The 22,560-nt window shown below is 53.2% G+C and overlaps 1 protein-coding gene across 6 annotated transcripts in view; it reads right to left on the reverse strand.

Moving 5' to 3' along the window:
• Positions 1 to 22,560, reverse strand: part of Nfix (nuclear factor I X) — an 82,282-nt gene that overhangs the window by 44,388 nt on the left and 15,334 nt on the right. For 4 of the 6 annotated variants that reach the window (XM_023720099.1, XM_023720097.1, XM_023720101.1 and 1 more), the window contains exon 2: positions 15,537 to 16,068. In XM_023720099.1, coding sequence (XP_023575867.1) covers positions 15,537 to 16,068 — 532 coding nt within the window. Of the gene's footprint in view, positions 1 to 15,536; positions 16,069 to 17,064; positions 17,491 to 22,560 lie in introns of those variants that run through there. The other 2 variants (XM_023720098.1, XM_023720100.1) reach the window with 2 other exon arrangements.

Raw genomic sequence — 22,560 nt, forward strand, 5'->3', positions numbered from 1 at the left:
ATATATATACCTCAAAATGGCTCTAAGAGCTGGACAAGTGAGAGTACAGCAGCGGCAGCAGAATCAACTTTGGGGCTGGCTCAGAGAAGTGCTCGTGCACAAATGCGTGTGAGGGACAAACGGCGCTCTTGACTCTCGTTCCTTCAGTAATTCACCGGTAATCACTGAAGGCAGCCACCAGAGCTACAGCACAGGTACCATCTGGGAAGGCAAACATCACTGAGCCAGGATCCCAGGACAAAAAGGGTGAGGGACAAACAGCCCTCCCGAGTGGCCACAAGTCTCTGCGGGAGGAGCCTGGAGGCCAGGGCTTCTCAGGAGACCAGGGAGGTGACACACAGCCTCAGAGCAAGCAGTTCCACTGGGCCCAAGCTGCTCCCCACCAGCCTGAGCTGCAGGACTCCTGCCAGGCTGGTGTGCTGAGGGATCAGGAATGGGAAGGTGAGCTCAACCGCCACACCGACTGGGTTGAAGAGGATGTGTCCTTTGGGACTGTGCACACGGCCAGAAGGTGGTCGCCCCACCAAGATGACATGCAGCCTGCACCTCCACAGGGACAGGGAGGCCCACAAGAGACAGGGCACAGTCATTGTGCACCCACCTTGTGGGATGCTGGGACTGGGGGCAGGAGGTGGGTGGGCAGAGAGGGTTCCTTTTCCCACCATGCTCACTGATGTTAAGGGGATATATAGACTGGGACAGACAGAGCCCTTTCAACCTCTAAGCCTGGAGCTTCTCTCTCTCTCTCTCTCTCTCTCTCTCTCTCTCTCTCTCTCTCTCTCATGCCAGCCTCCTTCTAGTGTTCCAGAAGCTTCTCCCACCCCTCATCCGCCAAGACTCGGCCCTCATGTCACCTCTCACACAGCACACTGCCGTTCTCCCCGCCAGGCCTTCCTCAGCCTCCTCTCTGGTTTTCACACCATCACAGGCCTTTGTGTCGCCTCAAGGACGGGCTGTCAGCTGCTCCCCATCTGAAGGTAATTCAATATTCAACATGGTTTATAGAGCCATATAAAACTATAGGCTAGGCAAGAGGCAGACAGATGCAAAGGCAGATGAAACAACCCCAGCTCCAGGGTCCCAGCTTCATGATCGAATCCCGCACAGTGTCTCCAGGGGAGTCCATCCCACAAGGGTCAGGACCCCGCCCGACAGCCTGCTCATCTTGGTGGCAGACTCCACTGGGGAGACATGGAAAGGGCCAGACCTGCCACCTGGGAATGCGCAGCCTTCCTCGGGACAGGGTGCACAGGAGGTCAGGGTGGCCCACTGCCCACCATGCACAGACGGGAGTGAGCGGGGCCCAGGCTCACAGAACAACCCTGAGGCCGGAGCGTTTTGCTGGAGAAGAGCACAGTTCTGGAGGCCTTGCCAAGCCAGGCTGGCATCTGAGTAATTATATTAATGAATCTCTGAGTTGCAAAGTCTAATATTAGATGGTGGCTTTGGTAGCATCATCCTCAGTCACTGTCCCACGTGGCCGGGACACTCCTGGGCAGCAGCACGGCTTGAACAGACCGTGTGTTCATGCACAGCAAATGTGTGTGTGGTGTTTAATTTAAAAGAAATGCATGTATTTGAAACTGTGCCCAGAGATCTGTGCTGGGCCCACTTTATAAACCATGATACCATAAATAAGTGAGAGAAATCTGGCCCGTCCTTAGGGCAGGGGCCTCTCCCTTAGTCCTATCTCTTGGGTTGGCAATATCCTGAGGATGATTGCTCCAAGGAGCAATGGTTTTTGTGTTTGGAGTCAGTGCCGCTCCCCACAGGCCCCCCTGGGCACCACAGGCAGGGCCCTGCGTGCAGATCCTGTGACCTGCGCCTCCCCATCCGTGCTCATTAGCTGTCTCCAGCTCAAGTCGAAGCTGCAAAGTCAGGCTTGACACACACACGAGGGGCAGCCTACAGCCCAGCTGGTCCCCCTTGGTGGACCAGATCACTGCGCCACCCCCACACTGGCTCTGAGCTGTGGCCAGGCGGAGGCTCTCACAAATGATGACCCAGTTGGCCACGCTATGCTTGTAGCCAGGGACAGAGGGCGCCAAGTCAACTACAGCCAGGTAGCGCACTAAACAGAAACGAGGCACAGGTGAAAGAGAACGCATGTGCTGTGGGCCTGTGATTACACTGTGTGTCTGCTGGGCAGGCAAAACAGACTTTGCTAGAAATGACATCACATACCTCGGAACAAGCGTGCTGTAAACCCTTCGCTGCCGCTGACCTGCTTCCTCTGTGGAGCCTCCTTAGGGGGCGTTATCCAGCTCTGGTCATGGGCTCTTGGGAAACCGAGTTCCTGCTCTGGTGATAGGTCCATATGGGAAGAGCTGGCCTGAAATGAAGGGCTGAGGAGTGGGCAGCTTTTGCCCTTTGGAAGCTCTTCGGTGGGTGATGAGGGATAGTTATTAGATAATTTTTACTTTTTTGTGTGTGACAGGCACGGGATCCACTTCAGTGCTGTGCTGCCAGGCAGGATGTGCTCTTGCCAGACACTATCTCACCTCTGAGCTCTCGGAGCTCCAGGGTCTCTAGGGAAGGTCTCGCAGCCCCAGAGCCCTACACTTAGTCGATCACAGCAGAGCACAGAGCTTCAAGAGATGTGCTGAGGGGGCTGTCAGGCTGCCCCCAAAACAGTGAGGGGCCCACTGACCCTCCCTGCCAGGGGGTCCCATGCCACTGTATGTCTGTGGCCAGGGGGACCATTCATGGGGACTGTCTGTGCATCAGACAGATGCCCTACTAGATGCCAACAGTGCCCAGTTGTGACAGATGAGCATCTAGGGACATTGGAAAGTGTTCCCCAAAGGGCACAATTACCCCTGGTTGAAAACCACTGTTCCAGGGTAACCAACTGTCCCAGTTTGCCAACAACTAAGGGTTGTCCAGGACAACATAAGGGACTTTCAGTACTAGAGTCGGGAAACTCCTAAGTAACCGGGACGAGCTGGTCACCATTCCTTGCTCAGAACTAACTTCAGTGCCCTCTCCTGCCAACAAAGTGGACCTCCTCCCTACTCAGGGCCACAAGGACCAGCTCTTCACCGCTCCACAGGGAACAGCTCTCGTGTACCTAAGAGACCACAGCCTTCCCCACTGCCCCTGGCCCACAACACTGCCTTTGTCCCTCTCCTCTCCCAGGCCCCATCTCCCTGCGCCATCACTTCCACGAGGCTCTCTGAAGCCTATGCCAAATTGCTCACATATTTTTTCTGTTACTAAGGCTGATGCTGGCCTAAAACCTCTGGTGGGGGAAGTGGCCACACCCTGGGGAGAGCACGACAAGGGTGCAGAATGTGGGTCTGTCCGTGTTCAACTCCACTTCAGCAAGTAGCTCAGAGCTGTGGAGAGGCCACCTGGGAGGGCGGCGAGAAGGCTCAGTGACCCTCTTTCACTGATGTGTGGCTGAGGCAGGCATGACACGCCGCACATAGGGAAGGGGACAGGACCCTCTGTAGGATGGATGACAGGAAATTCGATCCGGTACCCTGTCATGGGTTGGGTGGGACATGGGACAGCAGATGGTCTGTCTTACCACTCCTTTCCCAGGACTCCACCCAAGATCCTGCCCTGTTCAGCCCTAAATTCAGCACCCAACCCCTGCCTCAGCATTTTACCCATGTGCTTCCTCCCTTCAAGGGCCTCTCTTCCTTTGGTCCCCTGGGGAGCATTCCTGTTACTAAGGAAACGATGATGTCATGTGACCGGGTGGGGCTGCAGGTTCCTCCTACCGCCCCCTAAGTACTATGCCTACTGACGTCACTGCTCAAAAATTTATAGCCCAGTGCGGGTATTTATAAGGTGGCTCTGGTGTGACCACATATTCTGTGTGGGGCTGGTGGCTATTTATAGCCAGAGGATATACACTTATTATACCCCCTGTCTGTATTCTGGGCCACCTGTTATATAACTGCCATTATGCAATAACGCCCATTATATAATAATTATGCACTAATGGGGACATAATCTGTAGCCATAATAAGGACGCATTCCCTGAGGGCTGCATTCACAGGCCTCCTGCAGCTTGCCTCCGGGTGGGGGGGTATTCCTTGATCTCCCTACTGGACCGCGCCCACTCCAGGAGAGTCACCAGGTGTCACCCTACTCCCAGCTGTCTCTAGCTAGTAGTCAGCCTTCCCTGGGACACGCAGACCGGGTACAAAGCCCTCTCTAGATTATTTCTCTAGTCTCAACTTTGGACACTCACATGTTCTCCTTCTGTCTCTCGGCTGTATCTTTGGGCTCAAAACAAAGATGTGCTGGAATAAATCCGTGACTGAGGCTACACGCATGCACATGTGCGCGCGCATACCCACACATGCACACACACACACACACACACACACACACACATACCCATTTATGATGGAAGCCTCCAGGAAGCAAGGCCAGTTGGCAGAGGATCTGCCCCACACAGGGCAGCGCCCTCACCCGCCAGGAAAAATCTGGGAAGCTGGCCTCAAAGGCTAAGTACCCAGGGCCAAGCTGAGTACAGCCGCAGGGACTCTTTTTGGTAGTCCTGTCTCCCACCTGGCCCCTCCAGTGGCAAGTGGTGAAGCTTGCAGGACAGGTTGATGCCTCAGCCCCAAAGCCCTGACCTCCACCGTGGTTCAGGGCTGCACCGCCCCAGGAACGGCCCATGGTAGACGCCAACACTTGCTCAGCTGCTCAGACCTCTCCCAGGGAGGACCAGCTAAAACTGTCACCTCAGGGGAAAAGAGGACAGAGACACTGGCTCCACATCTTTGATGACACGGCACCAGTATACAGGCAGGGGTGGGAAAAGTTGAGACCACAGTGGTACATGACAGAGCCAATCCAATTAGCCCAAACATACTGTCTGCTCTTAAAATAGATATCTCTATATTTAAAAGTTACTTGATATATAAATTGATGAAAAAATGCAAAGAACTGACATGGATCTGTCAAGAGAGGCTCTTGCAGACATGGAGGGTGACTTGGGGAGGCCGTCTGTCTCCTACATGCCTCTATTGTTTAAATTTCAGGGTATGTTTTACTATTATAATTTAAAATCTAATATGTCATTTAAAGAGAGTCCTACTAAGACCTGGCTGTGACCATTTTGGTCTCTGCATTCCATGCTGCAGAGGTCTTAGAGAAGCCTATTGGGTCCTGGTTCCCTATATAGACCTGGGACAGCCCAGGAGCAGACCGCGGTCCCAGCCAGGTCTCAGGTCAGCAATCGAGTGCAGAACGAGCACTCAATGCAGACTGAAAACTGGTTTCTCATCGCCTTGCTGGAGAACAGAGCCCAGGTGGGGTCCTGAGCCCTGCCTTCGTCCACCCAGGTCAGGCGGTCCAGATGCAGGAATAGCACAGAGCACGCAAGGGAACAGCCAGGGCTCTGAGCACAGTCTCCATGTACTGAAGATAAATGAGGCCTTACCCCGGAGGAGAGACAAGAGGGAAAGAACTGTGGAGGGGTTTTTCTGAATCCCCGATTCTTCCAGGCCTGAGTTCTCTGCTGAGGATGACCCTGTCTCCTGTGGACACAAAGCTGTCTTGGTTGTCACACTGGAGAGGCAGGTGTGACTGGAAGTTAGTGGGTTGAGGCAGAGACGCCGCTAGCCACTTCTGATGCCCAGCCCTCCATGACACAGAACCACCTAGCCTGAACATTCGAAGCCACTGGGAGTAGATAAAGGGAAGTCCTTCCTGTCCTATACATGAAGGCAGACGACAGTCTCAACCATGAGCAAGCCTCTTCCACAACCCAGCCCAGAACATGTTGGGAGAATCTCTACATACACAGCTTCAGAATTTTCAGCCTTAAGGCCATGTATCTCAGTGGCTGAGTACTTGCCTAGCATGGGCCAGGTCATGGGTTTGATCATCAGCACTAAAGGAAAAAAAAAGGGAATAAGGGAAGAAAAAAGGGGAAAAAGAAAAAGGGAAAGGACGACTCTGTGGGAAGAAGCATAAGAGGTAAAAAAAAAAAAAAATCAAAGATTACTGCAAAACTTGCAGCAGTCATCCGTTTAGTTAAGATAACTCATTCATCTTTATTTTAAACTGTGATCCCTATCAGACTCCCCAGAAAGAGGCACGGCAGAGCAAGGATCCGGGATTCCAAAATCCAGCCAAGCCTGTTTGGCCTTGGCCTCCTCACCATCCTGCATGCTGCAGCTGCACAAAGCACAGGGCACAGGGCATGGGGTGCAGGGCACAGGGCACAGGGCACAGGACAGGCCTGTCCCTGCTGCAGGGCGGTGTGGTAAGAAGCTGAGCTGGCACAGAAAGGCGGGCAGTCTAGAAAGCCAGCCAATGGCCTGGCCTCTGCTCATGCCTGTCTGTGTTTGAGGCAGAGAGCTGAAGGGAGGGTTGAAGACAGTGTGAGGTACCATTCTCTCTCTCTCTCTCTCTCTCTCTCTCTCTCTCTCTCTCTCTCTCTCTCTCTCTCTCTCTCTCTCTCTCTCTCTCTCTCTCTCTCTCTCTCTCTGCCCCACACACTCGGCAGCTAAGGAGTCCCTGAGTGGAGCCAGAAGCAGGGCTTCAGTTCTCCTGGAAAGTCGTGGAGCATACAGACATGGTGCTGCTCCCCACTCAGACCCACGAGGCTTTCTCCCTGGAGACCCCACCAAGGCCTGTAATCAAGGTGAAGTTCAAGGAGCTTTGAGGCCCTCAGGTGGGGTGGCAGGGCCATAGAACCAGGGTCCAGGCTCCTCTGCCAGAAACCCATCGCGTGTCCGAGTTCCTTGGCACTGCTGCACCTGGGTGCTCGGCCCTGTGTGAAGGACAGAATAGTACCTGCGCTGCTTGTATCACCAGCCGGCCACTGTGAGGAGGAAGTCAGCTCCTGGCAGGCTGAAAGGGCTCAGTCAGCTGACAAAAACGAGCTGACTCCTCACTGCCTTTCAAGTGTCTGCAGGGTCGCCTTGCGGGGGTCATGGTGCAGGGCAGCCAGATCACCTTCCAGGAAGCCACCCTGGTTCCTGGGACTGATTCGCTGATTTCTCCCTCCACACAGAGACCCATAGGTGTCACCTGGGTGCACACGTTCCCAGCCAGGAGCAGAGCTTAACACCGGAATCTACACGGGAATTTGGAAAGTTAACACTGGGGGAGGGTTTAGCCTGCTGCTGCAGCCATGGAGTCTTCAGTGAAGAAAGAGAATGAAAGCAGGGGACAGTCTCCTCCTCCCAGAAACAGAGGACCAACAGTTGGGACCTTGGACAGACGGGTCCCTCAAACAATAACAAATGGGTGACCTGCTTCTGGGATGGAGCTAGTGTGCCCTGTCATCACAGAGACATCAACAATGGGGAGAAGAGCCAGAATACCCCCAAGTGACGGGCCATGGCAGCTGGTGGGGGGACCAGTCATTTGTGAGACAGGGCTACAAGGGACAACCCCAAAATACATTTCTTAAATCAGTACGGGTGCCCATATAGACAAAGTAAAGAACCCAGACGCCCGAGGGTAAAACCCAGTCCAGCCAAACCTCCCCACCCCAGCCCCTCCGCCTTCTGGGACCCTGTTCTAATGCCAACAACCCTTCGGCTCAAACATGCTTAAAATGGCGACAGCGGCCTGCAGGGCCAGGCGTTTGTCGTGCTGTTTTCCACGGTGCCCTCAGTGCCAAGAAAAACCTATCATCAGAAATGCCATCAGCTATATTTATCTATCTCTCAGCCCCCCAGCCTCCTCCTCCCGTCTGCCAACCAGGCCCTGCAGAGCCCCCCCTCACCCAGTGGGCACACGTCCCTGTTGCTGATGCCCGTGACCACCTGCCCAAGCCTCCGTCTCTGCCGCTCTCCTCAGAGCCCCGACAATCAGGCCTTGGTCCCTGCACCCAGCAGGGCGTCTCACTGGTATGGCTGAGTGACCCTCAAGGGTCTCAGGGTGTCAGCTGTCCCAGGCCTTCAGCAAGGGTGGACCTCCGTCTCTCTTCAGCCAGGGCCCTCAGCAATGCCAGCCTGCCTGGGGTTCTATCCGAGAACAGGCCTGAGGCCTCCGGGCATCATTCCAGGGTGACGCCTGGCTGCTAGCTAGGGAGACCTCTCACCCCTCTGCTCCCTCGATTTCATACCTAGGCCACCAAGCTAGGCACCAGCCTAGATCCGAGGCTCCAAGAATCTCCCAAAAGGGCGTAGGCTAGAAAGATACCCCCCCTCCTTTGCAGCTGACTGAGGACAGGGTAGAATCTGGGGCACAAACGGGAAAAACAGCACAGTGAAGTTCACAACCACTCCAGGCCATAGTTGGGACAAGTTCTCTACAGATACAAGTGGGACAGTCACTGGGTACCAGGCACTTCTCTACCCAGCTGCAGGCTCCGACCTGAGCCTCCCCACCCTCAGGTCCAACACAGAAGAGCTGCCGGATCAACATTTGTACCATGATCAACAGCTATATCACAAACCCCCTTGTGCCACTCCAGGGGCACCCCTGCTGTCCCCCGCCCCCGCTGCTCCCAGAAAGCTTCTCGCCTCCGCGTCCCCAACTAAGAAAGGAGTTCCAGGGAGCCAGCTCCTCGGAGAATGAAGCAACCCAAATAAAAATTTTAAAACCCAGAAGCTCTTTTTCTCTCCTGCCCCCTCCCCCTCCGCTGGCAAATGAAAACAAACAAGAAATCAAAGAGGCCTTTTGTGCAAGCACGGCGCTGACACGGCTGGGGCCTTTGAAAAGACTTCTGAATCGGACACTGAAGGATAAAATAACTGAAGCGTGGCAGCTCCTGAGACAGGGGGGGCGGGACGGACAGGCGAAAAGAAAGAGGGGTGGGGAGGCAGCCACCTTCTCAAGCAGAAAGGGGGACACTGCGCTGGTCCCTTCTGCCCAGCTGTGCAGGACGCCAGAACAGAGTGAGAACATGGTGCTGGCCTTGCTGCCTCCTGCCCTCTCCTCATCTGGTCCCCGTCTCTGCAACACCAGAGTGGACAAGGCCCACTCACCTCCCGCTTCCCATGCCCCACAGGATGCCCGGGAGCCTGGTCTCCCTACACTATGCTACCTGCAGGTTCCTGCCCACAGGCTGGAGCTTTCTAGAAGCCATCACCAGCCCTCCTCCCACAACCCGTGGGGCCAGGAAGGATGGCTTGTTCTTAAAGGCCCAGGAGCCCTGAGGCCAAGCCTCGCCCAGGGGAGGGTCGCTAAATGTGCACTTCTTGGATAAAGGAAATTCTCCATCCTCTAGCTGTGCCAGGAAACACACCAAATCCTCTGGGATCTTGTGTGCTTCTGGACCCCAGCCCTGCTGCCACAGTGTCCCACTTCCTCTGGGCCGGCCAGGAGTGCGGCTGGTCACCATGCTGTAATTATGGGCTGGCCACCCAGCCCGATCTGGCCGGTGCACCATGTGCACCAGAGCGCAGGCAAGACAAGGGCAACCTTTCCTCTTCGTGCTACAGCCTTCCCTTCATCCAGTAGAGCAAGTGCGTCACCAAGACCCCAGTGCCTGCGGGCAGCAGGGCCATGGGCTGGTTGGAGGGCAGCACAACAGACAGGGGAGTCTGAGGACCAGTTAGGGCACTCCTGCAGCCCCTGTGTGGTCACAGCTGGCTCCTAAGGGCCTCAGCCTCCTCATCCTGCAACACCACCCCATCTCACTATCATGTGCTGAAGGTTGGGGCCCAGGCGCCTTGGGCTGGCTTCACAAACTGGGACCTCTGAGGTAGCACAGGCCCGGCGCAGGTTCAACACCCTGGCGCCATGTTCTTATGAACTGAGAACAAGAAGCTCTGTGCTTTCCTTCTGCCGCGGGCCCTGCGTGTTACACGGGAAGGCCCTGAAAATGATGGCGCACACATGGTCAGCTGAGATCTGGCTGTGCTCAGAGCATCTGTGTTCAATTCTACACGCTCCAGTTTAAGAAATCCTTGTGCCAGGACAAACCAGAGGGCCTCCAGGAGGTGGTGACCCACATGGCAAGGACACTAGGAGCTATGTCACACGGGGGAAGCGGAAGACAAGTGACAGGAGCCTGGAGAGGAGGCAGGGATAGAAGGGACAAGTGAGAGTTGCCTTCTGTGGAAAGGCTACTATGTCACAGAAAAATCAGCTTGCACCTGGGTTGCTGCTTAAAACAGAAACCAGAGCAACAGGTAAAGGTGACAGGACGACACGCTGGGCTCATTGAATCACCAGTCATCACCGTCACAGCTGCAGTCTTCTGCCTGCCTGCTACCTGCCAGGCTGTACCTCTGGGCTGGCCCTATCCTGCAAGCCATTCTCTGAGCTAGAGGGACACAAGACTGTCACAGTTCCTGGTGCTGAGCTTTGAACAGCAGCAGCGTCACTTCTAGGACATTCTGAAGGGAACCGTGCACTGGATTAAAAGAAAATCCATGAATTCTGTCCATTCCACTACTCAGGCTCCTAGGTTCTACAGTCTTTGCCTGCCCTGGCACCAGATGTAGCTGCCTCACACACACAGACCACTGGCATTTCTGGACCTTGGAAAAGGAAAGGGAGGGCATGGTGGCACTGGGTCCATGTAGGGGGACCTCAAGAGGGTAGCTGCACTCCTGTGGCCTCTCTTGCACACCAGTGTCACTCCAGAGACACCAGATGGGGCTGGCATCCAGCACAGGCTTGAGAGGCCTCACTGGCATCACCCATCGTGGCAGGGTAGATGCAGCCAAATGATGCCCTCCACCACTGGGAAAGGATGCACACGAGAACCCTTCCCCGGGACCTGAGAAACAGCACCCACTGCCAAGAAAGACCTCAGCAGGAGCACAGAGAGCTGAAACCAGAAGAGCGACTCCACACTTGAAAAAGTTTCCTTAGACAAACTCCTAGGCACTAACTCATTTCCCAAGGTGGGTAAGGCCAAGCCCAGGTACTCCAGCACTGGAAAACCTGTACTCAGGGAAGCACAGTGCAGCGCCCAGGGCAGCGCAGCCTGCGGACCCAGATAGGGAATGCTCAGGACAAGCAGTACAGCTCCCCTGCAGCAGCAGCAACTACAAAAACCACCAGGAAAGAAACCAACCCTGAGCAGGAAAAGGATGACGACAGTGGCCACAGCGCCAATGCCAATGCCCAGCACCTCGAGATGGGCCAACCACTGCAGCGCCTCAACAGCCTTTTCTGGATTGTGATTCAGACACACTCAAACCCAAAGTTAGGTGACCTTTTTAGGGAAACAGGACATTCACTGGGTATCCTATGCTACTAGAGAAATTGTTATCTAGGTACAGGGGAGCAGGCCTGTAGTCCCAGGTGCTCTGGAGGGTGAGATAGTAACGTCACCAGTGCCCAGGAGTTTGAGGCCAGCCTGAGCAACAATGAGAAATCTCATCTCACAGGGAGGCAAGCAAGAAGGAAGGGAAGGAAGGGGAAGAGAGGAGGGGAATGGAAAGGACAAGAGGAAGGAGGAAAGGAAGGAAAAAAAGGGAAGAAAGAGAAAGAGAAACAAAGGAGGGAGCGAAGTTGGTGCTTTTTCCGTAGGTGTGATGGTGTTTGGCTGAGTTTTCTGAGGTCTCTTATCTGTATGGATGTGCATAGCCTATGACGTCTGGATTTCTTCTGGATAACCCAGTGCTGGGGAAGTGGAGGACATGTGAATAGAAACTGGCCCTGGCTTGATGGTGACTGCAGGCATGAGGGCCTCCCCATGCTAGCGAGCTTGGGTAAAGGAAGAAGCTACCATCCCATGATGAGTCTTCCATGGCAGCCTCATAGGAAGGAGCTGACAGGGAGAGACAGTTCTGTCCAGCCGTTCACCCAAAACATCTTACTAGCTTTGGGGTTTTCTGCCTTGCCCAGGCCCAGAGCCTGGGGTCAGGGAAGGCCTGCAGAGCTCTAGGGATGATCTCGCTCCACTTCCAGGCCTGCTTGGCTGCTCAGGCTCACCCAAGCAGAGGCCTCTGCCCCTCACTCCCAGCTCTCTCTGTCAGGCCACCTGCCCTGGACACTGCTTGTGGATGGAAGGACAGCACCAGGAGAGGGCTATCCTCCTGTCTGCAGCAGGACTCTGTGCCCTGCCTCAACTTCTTTTTTATATATATGAGGCAGGGTCTCACTATATAGTTCAGGCTGCCTTTTAATTAATTGGTTTATGTAGCCCAGGCTGGCCTCAAACTCACTGGGATCCTCCTGCCCCAGTCTCTCAAGTGCTGGGATTACAGGTGTGCACCACCATGCCCGGCTCAGCCTCCCTTCCTAAAGGCAAGAAGATGTATGGTGAGATTACTTCCGGCAGAGAGATCAGGCTCTTGGATGCCACATTCCAGGAGTGGAGTGCTGCAAGCCATGAGTATACATCCTCCATTCCTCTAAACTGTGTCATCTCTTAAAGCTTTATCTGAGTCATAACAAGGGTCCATGACGGCTGTGAGTGACAGTAGCAGCTGGAGGCAAAGCCACATCTCGCATTCACCATGAGGTCAGGCTTTATCACTGAGCCCAACATCACCAGCTCAGCCCAGACCGGACTGCTGAGTTTCTCTTTGCTTTTGTCTGTTTGTTGCAATACTAAGAATCAAGCCCCCCCCCCCCCCGCAAAAAAAAAGAATCAAGCCCAGTGCTTCTGCACTGAGCTACACCTCAACCCTTTTGATTTTGAGACAAGGCCGTGATAAGTTGCCAAATGGCCCATACTAGGCTGGAACTCATGAACCTCCTGCCTCAGTCTCCCTGAGTGCTGGCATTACAGTATGTGCCACTGTGCCTGGCTTCTTCAGCCCAGCTTTAAGAGAGGAAAAACAAATCCCATCAGAGTCCAGAGCTGCTCTTGCCTGAGTTCCAGCCACCCTGGCCTCTACCCCACTTATATCCGGGGAAGAAGCAAACGGCGGCTCTGCTGAGGATATGCAGAGGGCCAGGGCTCAGACAAGGTCATGTCAAGGAACCAGTGCCGTGGGATGGCTCAGCCAGGGGAAGACATTTTCCAGCAAACCGGTGGCTCTGGGGGACACTGCGCCTGCCTGGCACCATTGTAAGACCTCTACCAATGTCAAGGGAGACCAGCACGGGCCCACCCCAATGCTCCCACATTTTCTTTGGAAAGGTACACTCTAATTCCAACAATCCCAGCAGGAAAATTCCTACACTCACTGACACTCTGTGGAATCTGAGGCCTGAGTTCTAGAAACATTTGCTCAGTTCTTGCAGTACAGAGATTGATCTCAGCCAGAACAGAGGTGGCTTTGGCTATATGAGTCAGGGTATGAATTCACTCATATTCCTGGGAGAGTGATCTCATTAGCTGGGGACTGGGGACACTGCTTCCCTGACACCTGTCTGGTCAGCCCGGGACCCAGGAGGCTGGCCAGGAAATGGTCCCCTTCATCACACACACTGGCAGCAGTAAAAATTTGGCCTAAAGTAAGAGACCAGAGACGCCATTCAGCTACAGGGTTCAGACAGAGAGGGAGGAGGAAGCCCGCCAAGGAGGAAGTATTGATTTTTGTCGCAGATGCTCTTGGACTCCAAGTTCCAAAATGGAAGGTGCAGAATCCCTTGTGGGAAGTTATCTGATGGACACCCTGGCATGCTTTAGGCTCCAACGGTCCTCAGACCCCTCCAACAGCTCCAGCGCACACCTTCCTGACAAGAGACGAAGGGGTAACTTTTCCTTCTTAGTCTCTTTCGAAAACAAAAAAGATGAAAAGAAGAAAGTACGTAAGCTGAGGGAAGAAGGAGTGGCCTCTGGGCCTTGTATGGAGGGCGATGACAGTCACAGATGCAGGCCCTGAAAGATCCACAGAGGTAGGCAGGGCCTGGGGCAATGTCCACTGTCCCCAGCCAGTCCCCAAAGCCACCTCTTAGAACAGAATGAGAAGCCAGACACATTGCTGCACTTCTGTACTCCCAGCAGTAGGGAGGCTGAGGCAGGACTGCAGTGAGTTCAAAGACAACCTGAGCTACACAGTAAATTCAAAGGCCATCCTGAATTGCACAGCAAAAGCCTGTCTCAACAACAACAACAACAACAACAACAACAACAACAAAAAGAGAGAGAGAGAGAGAGAGAGAGAGAGAGAGAGAGAGAGAGAAAGGGACATGGGATAGTCCTCAAATACCACTTTTTCCTCCCTAGAGCTCTGCAACATATACCTGTGGCGTTAACTCATAGACAGAAAAATTATATTTGCAAAAGCAACTGCTTCCCCCCAAATTTTATTTTTGGGTCCAGTTGTATCATTCCCAACTTGCCCAAGGGGCAAGGGGGTGACCACAGCAGTCGTGAGTCACTTTTCTTTTTTGTGAATGGACAGGAAGGAAGACACAGAGACACACTCACAGGAAAGAACATTTGTGAGAGTTGACAAGAAGCCACATTCTCTCACATTCACATAAAGAAGGAAGAAGGGAAATGAGAGGGGAAAACTGGAATGGTGGAAAGGGAAACACACACACACACACACACACGCGCACACACACACAGAAAGGTTTGGTAGCCCTCTCATTACAAGTTGGTTGGGCATAATGTAAACACTTCTGCCTTGCTTAATCACAGAGTGCTGCCCGTTTAGGTTTCAAAGGCGGCAGTAAATTGGGCGTAGCTGAGTGGAGGCTAAAAATTAACCAGCCATCTCTGTTTCAATTTGTAAGAAAACAAAAGCAGAAAGAAATTATAAAAAGGGAAAGGAGAAAGGGAGAAAATAAAAAGGACCAAGGGAGGAGAACTAAGCCAGACTGACCCAAAATGCAGGGTGAGGTTGGAAAAACAGAGTGGAAAAGTAAAACTACTTGGAAGACAAAAGGGAAAAGAGGTTTTAAAGGTTTTGTTTGCTCCAGACCTCTTTCACAGCAAACGCTCCTTCAAGGCCTGCTCTCCAGTAGACTGGTTTGGTCTGGGCATCCTCCCGGCTGCGACATCTTAGGGGGCCGCGACATCTTGGAGTCTCGCTACTTCTGCCAACCAAGGTGCATGCAGGGCGGCAGAAGCCCAAGGCATCTACTGCTTGCTTCCCCTCTCTCTATGAAATCAAATCACTTTCATGCTTTCCGAATCCCAATTCCAGGCAACACCGCTCCTGCCAGGGCATCTGGGCCCCAGAACCTGCCCATGGCAGGCTGCCTCCTCTTCTCTTCTGTTTGTTCAGTCTCCTCTAAGAGGATTTCGCATGCCCCTCTCTCCACCGAACTGCTGCCCACCCGGCTAGTGCCAAATCCAGCTTTTTCTGGGACTTGTGGTGAAGCCTCAGGAAAGCCAGCACCTGCTCTCTGATCCTTCCTGAGTCATTTCAGAGGAGAGCAAAGATGGATCTTGCTGTCAGCCCCAAACTCTCACCATCACAGGTAATTGTGGAGACACCCCGGCCCCATCCTAAGCAAGGCAGCACCTTTGGGACCGATGAGTCCTCCCAGAGATGGAGAAGTGCAGAGCCGGTATCGTGGCAATGAAGCCAAGGAAGGCAAGCAGAGAGGGTGGAGGGAGACAGAAGAAGGGGAGAGAGAAAAGGCACACTTCAAACTAAATGTGAGGAGTATGGTACAGGCCTGAGCAGGACAGCTGGTGGCAGCTAGGCCCTTGGCAAGTTACCCTTTACAATAAGAGGAACAATAAACAGAACAAATGCCAGCAAGGAAAATCAAAGGGGGGAGAAAGGCTGAGAGCAACCTACCCGGAGTGTGGACAAAGTAAGCCAGATAAAGATCCAGTTCTTTGATTGTGACTCCAATGTGATGTGGCTGGACACACAGGCCGGGGTTCGAGCACTGGGGCGACTTGTAGAGCCGCTCCCCATCAGTACTTTCCAGGGGGATCCCCTTAAACAAAATCACCATGACCAGGTCCAGCCGCCACACCTTGTCGGCCTGGCGCAGGCAGTCAATCCGCCGGATCTTGCCCTTCTGGTCGGGGTTGGACAGCACGCAGCATGGGGGCTTCTTGCCCGTGATGGTCAGCACAAAGTCCTCACGGAACTCGGGCCGGATGTCTTTGCGCAGCTTGGCCAGCAGCCGGGATGCCCACTTCTGCTTGATCTCAGGCTTCTCGCCCAGCAGCTCGTCCTTCACCGCCCGCTCCTCATCCTTTGACATCCGCTTCTCGTGCTTCTTGAAGTACTTGCGCTTTCGCGCCTGCAGGTTGAACCAGGTGTAGGAGAAGGCGCGGACGTGAGGCAGCAGCGCCTCGATGAACGGGTGGAACTCATCCTGCAGGCGGCAAGCCGGGAGCATGCGGGGCGAGGGAGGACGGGAGGAGGGGAAGACGGGATGAGGGGGAAAGAGAGAAGGAGAAAAGCAGCGTTAGAAGGGGGGGCACGAAGAAAACCGCCTTCTCCTCCTCCCTCCCCCCAACAATTTTCTCTTGTGATTGTTCTACAAAAGTGTGGTTTGAAGTCACCACCAGCTTCGCCAGCCGCTTGCTCTCATCTCAGCCTCAGCAGCCAGACAGAGGCACCGGGAGCCTGTCCACACACCTATTCTCTCTCTCTCTCTCTCTCTCTCTCTCTCTCTCTCACACACACACACACACACACACACACACACACACACACACACTGCTGGTCTCCCCGCCAGGCTCTGTCGCGCCCATGACATCTCCATGTTCCACCGCAGCCGTGAACTCATGTCAGCGTGCCCGCGCGGTGCTCGTCTGCACTGACGCCCGTGGAGGCCCGCGAGGGGCACGCGGGGGCCACCTCCTATCCCTGACCAGACACGGCCGCTCTGGCTGCCCCGGAAGCCTGGGATGACATCCACGAGCAATCAAGGAACCGGCTCTGGAGTCCCTCTCCTCGCGCTGTTTTCATTTTCTTTCCTCCTGATATAGTTGGAACATCCACCCCAGCATTTTTTAATCAGACCTAAATCCTAAATATGTGATTTCAGCTTTGTTATCAACACCGATACTAATGTTAATCACAGTAATAATGAACAAAACACTTCTTGGTAGCACAAACAAGGTGGTTGTCTCGGCCACATCAGGGTTAAAGCTACACGGGTAGGCTCGAAGCCCCTTCCCCAGCCTCCCACGACCCTTCACCCTCTCTCCCACTCAGTCAGGTGACAGAGGGCTGGGCTCTCGGTTTTTGGAATTTTCTCTCTCTCTCTCTCTCTCTCTCTCTCTCTCTCTCTCTTTGCTTGTTTTGAAGTTAAATAATTGATTTCTGTTTGCAAAAATAAAACTGGAAAAAATTAAATAATTACCATTGATCTGAAGCACCCGGCCAAGCCCCACGCTCGATTCTGAGATTCTGGACTCAACAGAGTTGTGAGTTGGGGGCGGGTGGGGGAGGGGAGGAGGAGGAGCAGGGGAGGAAGGTAAATGTTTTAAAGGGGGTTATTATTGGTGTTCTGGGGAATAGGGGCCGGGCTTGGGTGGATTCTCAAACCCTTCCCCCTCCGCACCCCCACGCTCCATTGCACCGAAGGGGAAAATTAATATTTTTTTTTAAAAGGCGCAAAAAGAAAGAAAGGTCAGGGATAGCAAGCAGAGAGAGGGAGCGAGCTGGTTGCCACACACGCCAGGTAAACAAAAGCCAACATAAATTTTTTTTTCAATTTTTTCTCCCTATGCATCCTATTCCAGTCTTTTAAAAAAGAAAAGAAAAATATGCAAAATTTAAAAATCAAAGCCAACCTTCCACCATCCCCCTTTCCCACAACAACGCACCCTGCCCCACCCCCGTGCAAAACAAAAACAAAAACAAAAACCAGGAGAGAAAAAAGCGGCAGCTGAAGAAAAAGGCTTTCGGCTTTGGCATCGGCAGAGGGGTGTAAACTTCGAGCTGCCTCCCTCCGCCCGATCGGAGGAAAAGGGGGAGCTCGCAGATTCCCGGGGAAGAGGACGAGTTCTGACCGGCTGCAGACCGTTGCTGGCAGACGCGTGCAGAAGAGAGAGGGAGCGAGGGAGGGAGGGAAGGGGGAGAAAAGATCGAGGATCAGGGAGCACGAGGCTGGGATGGGATGGGGTATGTGTGTGTGAGAGTGTGCGCGTGTGTAAGGGTGCGTGTGTGTGCGTGCGCGAGAGTCTGTGCTCGGCTTTTGGGGGTTTTGTTGCTCCTTTTCTCTCAAACTCCCTCTCTCTCTCCTCTTTCAAGCTCGATCCCCATCTATTTGCTGGTGCCAAGCCAGTTTTAAAAAAGGGGGGAGGGTGGGGAGGGAGAGAGAGAGGGAGAGAGGGAGGGAGCGAGAGAGAGGGAGAGAGAGAGGGAGAGAGAAAGAGAGAAAGAGAGAGCGCGAGCAGGATCCACCTATTTGGCTGAGAGACCTCCACAAGTAGCCAATGGCTGCGTGCAAGGGGAGGAGGGAGCTGGCGAGGGGGGGTGGGGAGAGCCCCCGGCGGTTGGAGACCAAAAACAATTTGCCCAATCGACAAGTTCACGTCTAATGAACAAGCAAAGTCCAGCAGTTATGAATTTTTCATTCCAGGCTTCCACTCGGGTCCATTTGGCGGCAGTCACCCAGCAAATTTGGAGGTGGGGGGAGCTGGGATTGAGGAAGACGCGGAATTTTTTTTTTTTTTTTTGCCAGAAAAATAAATAAATAAAGGCCTGACTCCAGGCGGGCTGGCGGGCGGGAGCCCCAGAAGGCCTTGGGGAAAGCAGCTGCGCCTTCTCTGTGTTTTGGTTTCAGTCTTTCAGTCGGCCCGCACACTCTCTTTTTCTGTTTCTAGTTCTTTTCTTCTCTCTCTCTCTCTCTCTCCTGCTGTTTCTCATCTGCTGTCTCTGTCTCTGTCTCTCTCTCTCTCTGTCTCTGTCCCTCTCTCTCATGTATGAAGCACCCAGGCGAGTGCAAGTTTCCTCTCCGGCCCTACACACGAGCCTGCAGAGCTATGCAAAGAAACAAGAAGAAAGAGAGCTCGGCAAGCGCCCACGCCAGCAGCACTCCCAGGCCAGGGACGGGGCGCCCAGGGTGCGGCCACCCTTGGGAGGTGGGGGGCACTCCCGGACCTCAGGCCGCCTCCTGCACCCCCTCCCCCCCTCGGCAGCCTTCCTCGGCCCACACCCAGCCACGCACGCTCCATTAGTGGTGACGAGGGATGCCAACGCAATGCAGCTTGACTCGCGAAACTGCAACAGTTTATTAAAATAGCCTCCTGTCACAGCACTGTGCTGACAAGCACTATACGCAGCCACAAACACAACAGCCAGCACTGGGGAGAAGTGACAAAGGCGGCAAGAGGGACACTATCTCTCAATGGAGACACCCAGCTTCCTACACCTCCTGTCCCCCCCATCCAAATGTTTAATTCTTTGCCTCCCTAGCTTTGCCTCTCCCTCCACTCAATCTGAGGTTAGCTGTCTGACCTGTCCCCTAAATCGCTCCAGACTAAGGGGACCTAAATAAAGTGGAAGCTGCAAAAAGCATAAAGTGAGAAGCCTAGGAAAGGGAGGGAGTTAAGGCCAGACCACAGAAAAGTAGAGGGCTCTAGCAGGAAAGATGGGGCAGCTGAGGAAATCAAGTCAGGGCCAGGCAGCAGGACACCCCACCCCCCACCCCTCCACCTAGGTCTCTAGCTTGGGCTTTCCTTCCAGCTGGTGAGGAGGCTGAGCACTGGAGAGGAGGAGTCCCAAGGTTTTAGGGGGTCCCTTCAGATAGGGGTATATGGGGCAGCCAACCCTTATGGCCTGGGGAAAGCTGTACAGAGGAGCCAGGTATGAAATGAAAGGGAAAGTAGGACTGAAGGACGGTACCACAGATGTAGAGGGCAACCTGATCCTGCTAGAACCCTCTCCCCAGGCCCAGCCCTCAGCTGGCAAAGGAAAAAAGGTCACTGCTCACTCGCCCCTTGCTTCCCCTCCAAGTCCTGCACTCCGTAGCCGTTCCATTGTTCACTGCAGCGTAGGTTCCCAGAAGGGTGTATTGGAACCACCTCTAGCCCTGGGCCCTGCTGCACCCTGACCAACGGAGAGGTGCGACCGGACGCATGGAACCCCACACCCAGAACGGTCGGCCCCATGAGGTGAGCCCACAGCTGAGTGTGAAAGTGGCAGAAATGGAGGTGCAGGAGGCAGGTGCTGTCACCCACGGGCCTCTCTCGGGGTGGTATTCAATAATTCACGTCCCGTTAATAACCAGCTTTGGTCCAAGCAGCTGAAGATGTGAGCGTAGCTGCACAAGAGACTAAGCCCGGCCTCCTCACCTTGAGGAAGCAATTTGACTTTCATGAAAGCTGCAAGTGACTTTGTATTTGGCATAGGGGTGTCTTTCTGATATTCTGAGTGTGCCACATATTAGACACTGAACAGAAAATGGCCAACATGAGTCTCCTGGCAAAGGCTGCCATGTTCCTGCTCATGGATCACGGTGCTGGTGGAAGAGATGTGCTTCCCAGGGGTGGACTCGAGTCTGGTGGCATAGCCGGTGCGGGTGGTGGTGGGGTGGTGGAGAGCAGCAGTCGCACAGCTGGGAAATGGCAAAGGGAGGGCCTGAAGAGGACGGTTGGGAGAACCTGGGGAGCTGCAGGATTCACTCGGCAGGGAGAGGGGAGGGGTCAAAAGTCCTCGGAGGGGTCTCCAGAGCTAGGTGAGGAGTATCTGGAGGCCTCAGAGACTCCGATAGAGCCTGTCAGGGGAGAACAATGGTCAGCTGACCTTCCCCATACAGCGGCTGTAACCTTGAAGGTGGGCAGGGACCCTCGGGCCGCATTCTTCCTCAGCCTGCTGGGCAGGGTGCAAGTCCCAGTAGGAGACCTTCCCCCAAGGGCTTCCAGGCATTCAGATTTCCAATACCAGGGCAGAGAAGGCAGATTCTCCCTGCTCTGTCAGGGTGCTTCCTCCTAATAGGGTTGCTCAAATTTCTTCCGAATCACTTTAGGCACTTATCCTATCCGCCCCCTGCCCCCAGGCCACCAGTTCTCCCTACAGCCTGGACACGCCCCTCAGAAGCCCCAGACAAAAGAGAACTGTCCCCCTTTTGTTAGGTGAGAGTAAAGGTTCCTCTTGGAAGATTACCTGTCCCTGTCCTGGCCTCCTTCCTTTTCCCGTCTGCCCTCCTCTAGCTCAGACTGTTCTGCACCCTGCACCCAGCACCGGGGCCAAGAAAGAAAACCCTCCAAAGCGTTCAAGGCTTCCCCACGTCTGAGTCGCAGGCCAGAGTGAGGAAACAAGTAGGCCACCGAGGAGAAGAAGAGATGGAGGGAAAGGAATAAGAAAAACACCCGGGGGAAAGGAAGCCAGCGGTGCTGTGAGCAAAAAGGAAAATTAAAGACAAGGGGGGAATAAAACAGGAAAAATTGGGGAGAGGGTACTTCCCCTATTAACAGAAAAATCGAGAAGCAAAAAATGCAACCTTTGAAATTCACATGAGATTTTGGTTTGTGGAAATTTTTGTGCCTTTGTGAATGAAAGATCTCTCTTTTATTGTTGAAGATACAGAATTTGGTCTTCAAAAGTTTCTGTTGAAAAATTTCTCAAACAAATATCTTTCCGACCCTGGACCAGTTTCAGTCATTACTAGGAGAAATTTGTCTTCCCTGCAAAAAACAACCAAACAAACACAAAATGAAACAAACAACAACAAAAAAAAAAAAAAAAAAAAAAAAGAGAGAGCCACAGAGAAAAAAGGTATGTGAAGGGAAAGAGAAGTAGAGTCAAAGCCCGAGCCTGGTGTGACAGAGAGTGCCAAAGCAGCAAAAATAAATAAATAAACAGGGAAAGAAGACAGCAGAAAAGGAAAAATAAGGAAGAAGAGATTTTTTTTAAGGCTCTGGGATAGGGGGAAAAAAGAAAAACTGAGGAAAATGTCTGTTTTTAATGCTGAAAAAGTGAAATGTGGGTCTTCCAAAACTGCCACAAAATACAGTCTTGTTAACTGAGGCCTTGTGGAGTTTTTGAGGAAAAACAGAATACTATGCACAGTTCCTCACTCACATGCAGAGTCTTAAAAATTCTTTTAAGGAGACAAAGTAATTTTCCCAGCTGGAACAGGTATTGTCCCAATATCTGCCAATAGTGAAACACTTAGGCCAAAGAAATTAAATTTTTTAAGATCTAGGCCACTGTCTCTTTTTATTCATTCATTCATTCATTTAATTTTTTTTTCATTTATTTTTAAAATCCTATTTGCCCATAACCTGCTGGCTTTAGGGCCCAGATTCATTCTTTCCGACCCTGGACACCTAGGTCCAAGCTGAATTGGATAACTATGGACAGTTAGTGCAAATCACTGGCAAAACTTACTGAATAGTTACCCAATAATCCAGCATCCATTTCACGACTGCATATCTGCAGACAGGGTGAGAAAAAGGAAACTTAGCAGGCCACAAATAGAGCCACAATTAGTTTGCTGAATTCCTGGCATTTTATTATTCAGTTTTGGTCTGAATAGAAAGAGGCCAATTTCCCATCCCTGAGACTTCCGTCTTGTCCCACAATCGCTGCTTCTGGAAGGCCGCAAGAAGGCAGTGGCCAGGCTCGTGGGCAGAAAAGGGAACTGCAGAGTGGACCAGGCAGCAGCAGCAGCAGCAACAGCAGCAGCAGCAGCAGCAGCAGCAGCAGCAGCAGCAGCAGCAGCAGCAGCGCCGGGACGCTAAGGAAGGGAGATGCCCGGGATTCTCCAGAGGTGGGTGGGGCTTGGGGGGGGCAGGAAGGGGCTCTGTAGCCAGAGCAAACCCATCCAAAAGTCTGGAAACACCAGGAATGGAAACTGGAAAATGCACTTTTTGAGGAGGTTCAAATAATTTGGACAATGCGGGTTTTT

The sequence above is a fragment of the Octodon degus genome, unplaced genomic scaffold (genome assembly GCF_000260255.1).
Source record: "Octodon degus isolate 3935 unplaced genomic scaffold, OctDeg1.0 scaffold00073, whole genome shotgun sequence".
Lineage (NCBI taxonomy): Eukaryota > Metazoa > Chordata > Mammalia > Rodentia > Octodontidae > Octodon > Octodon degus.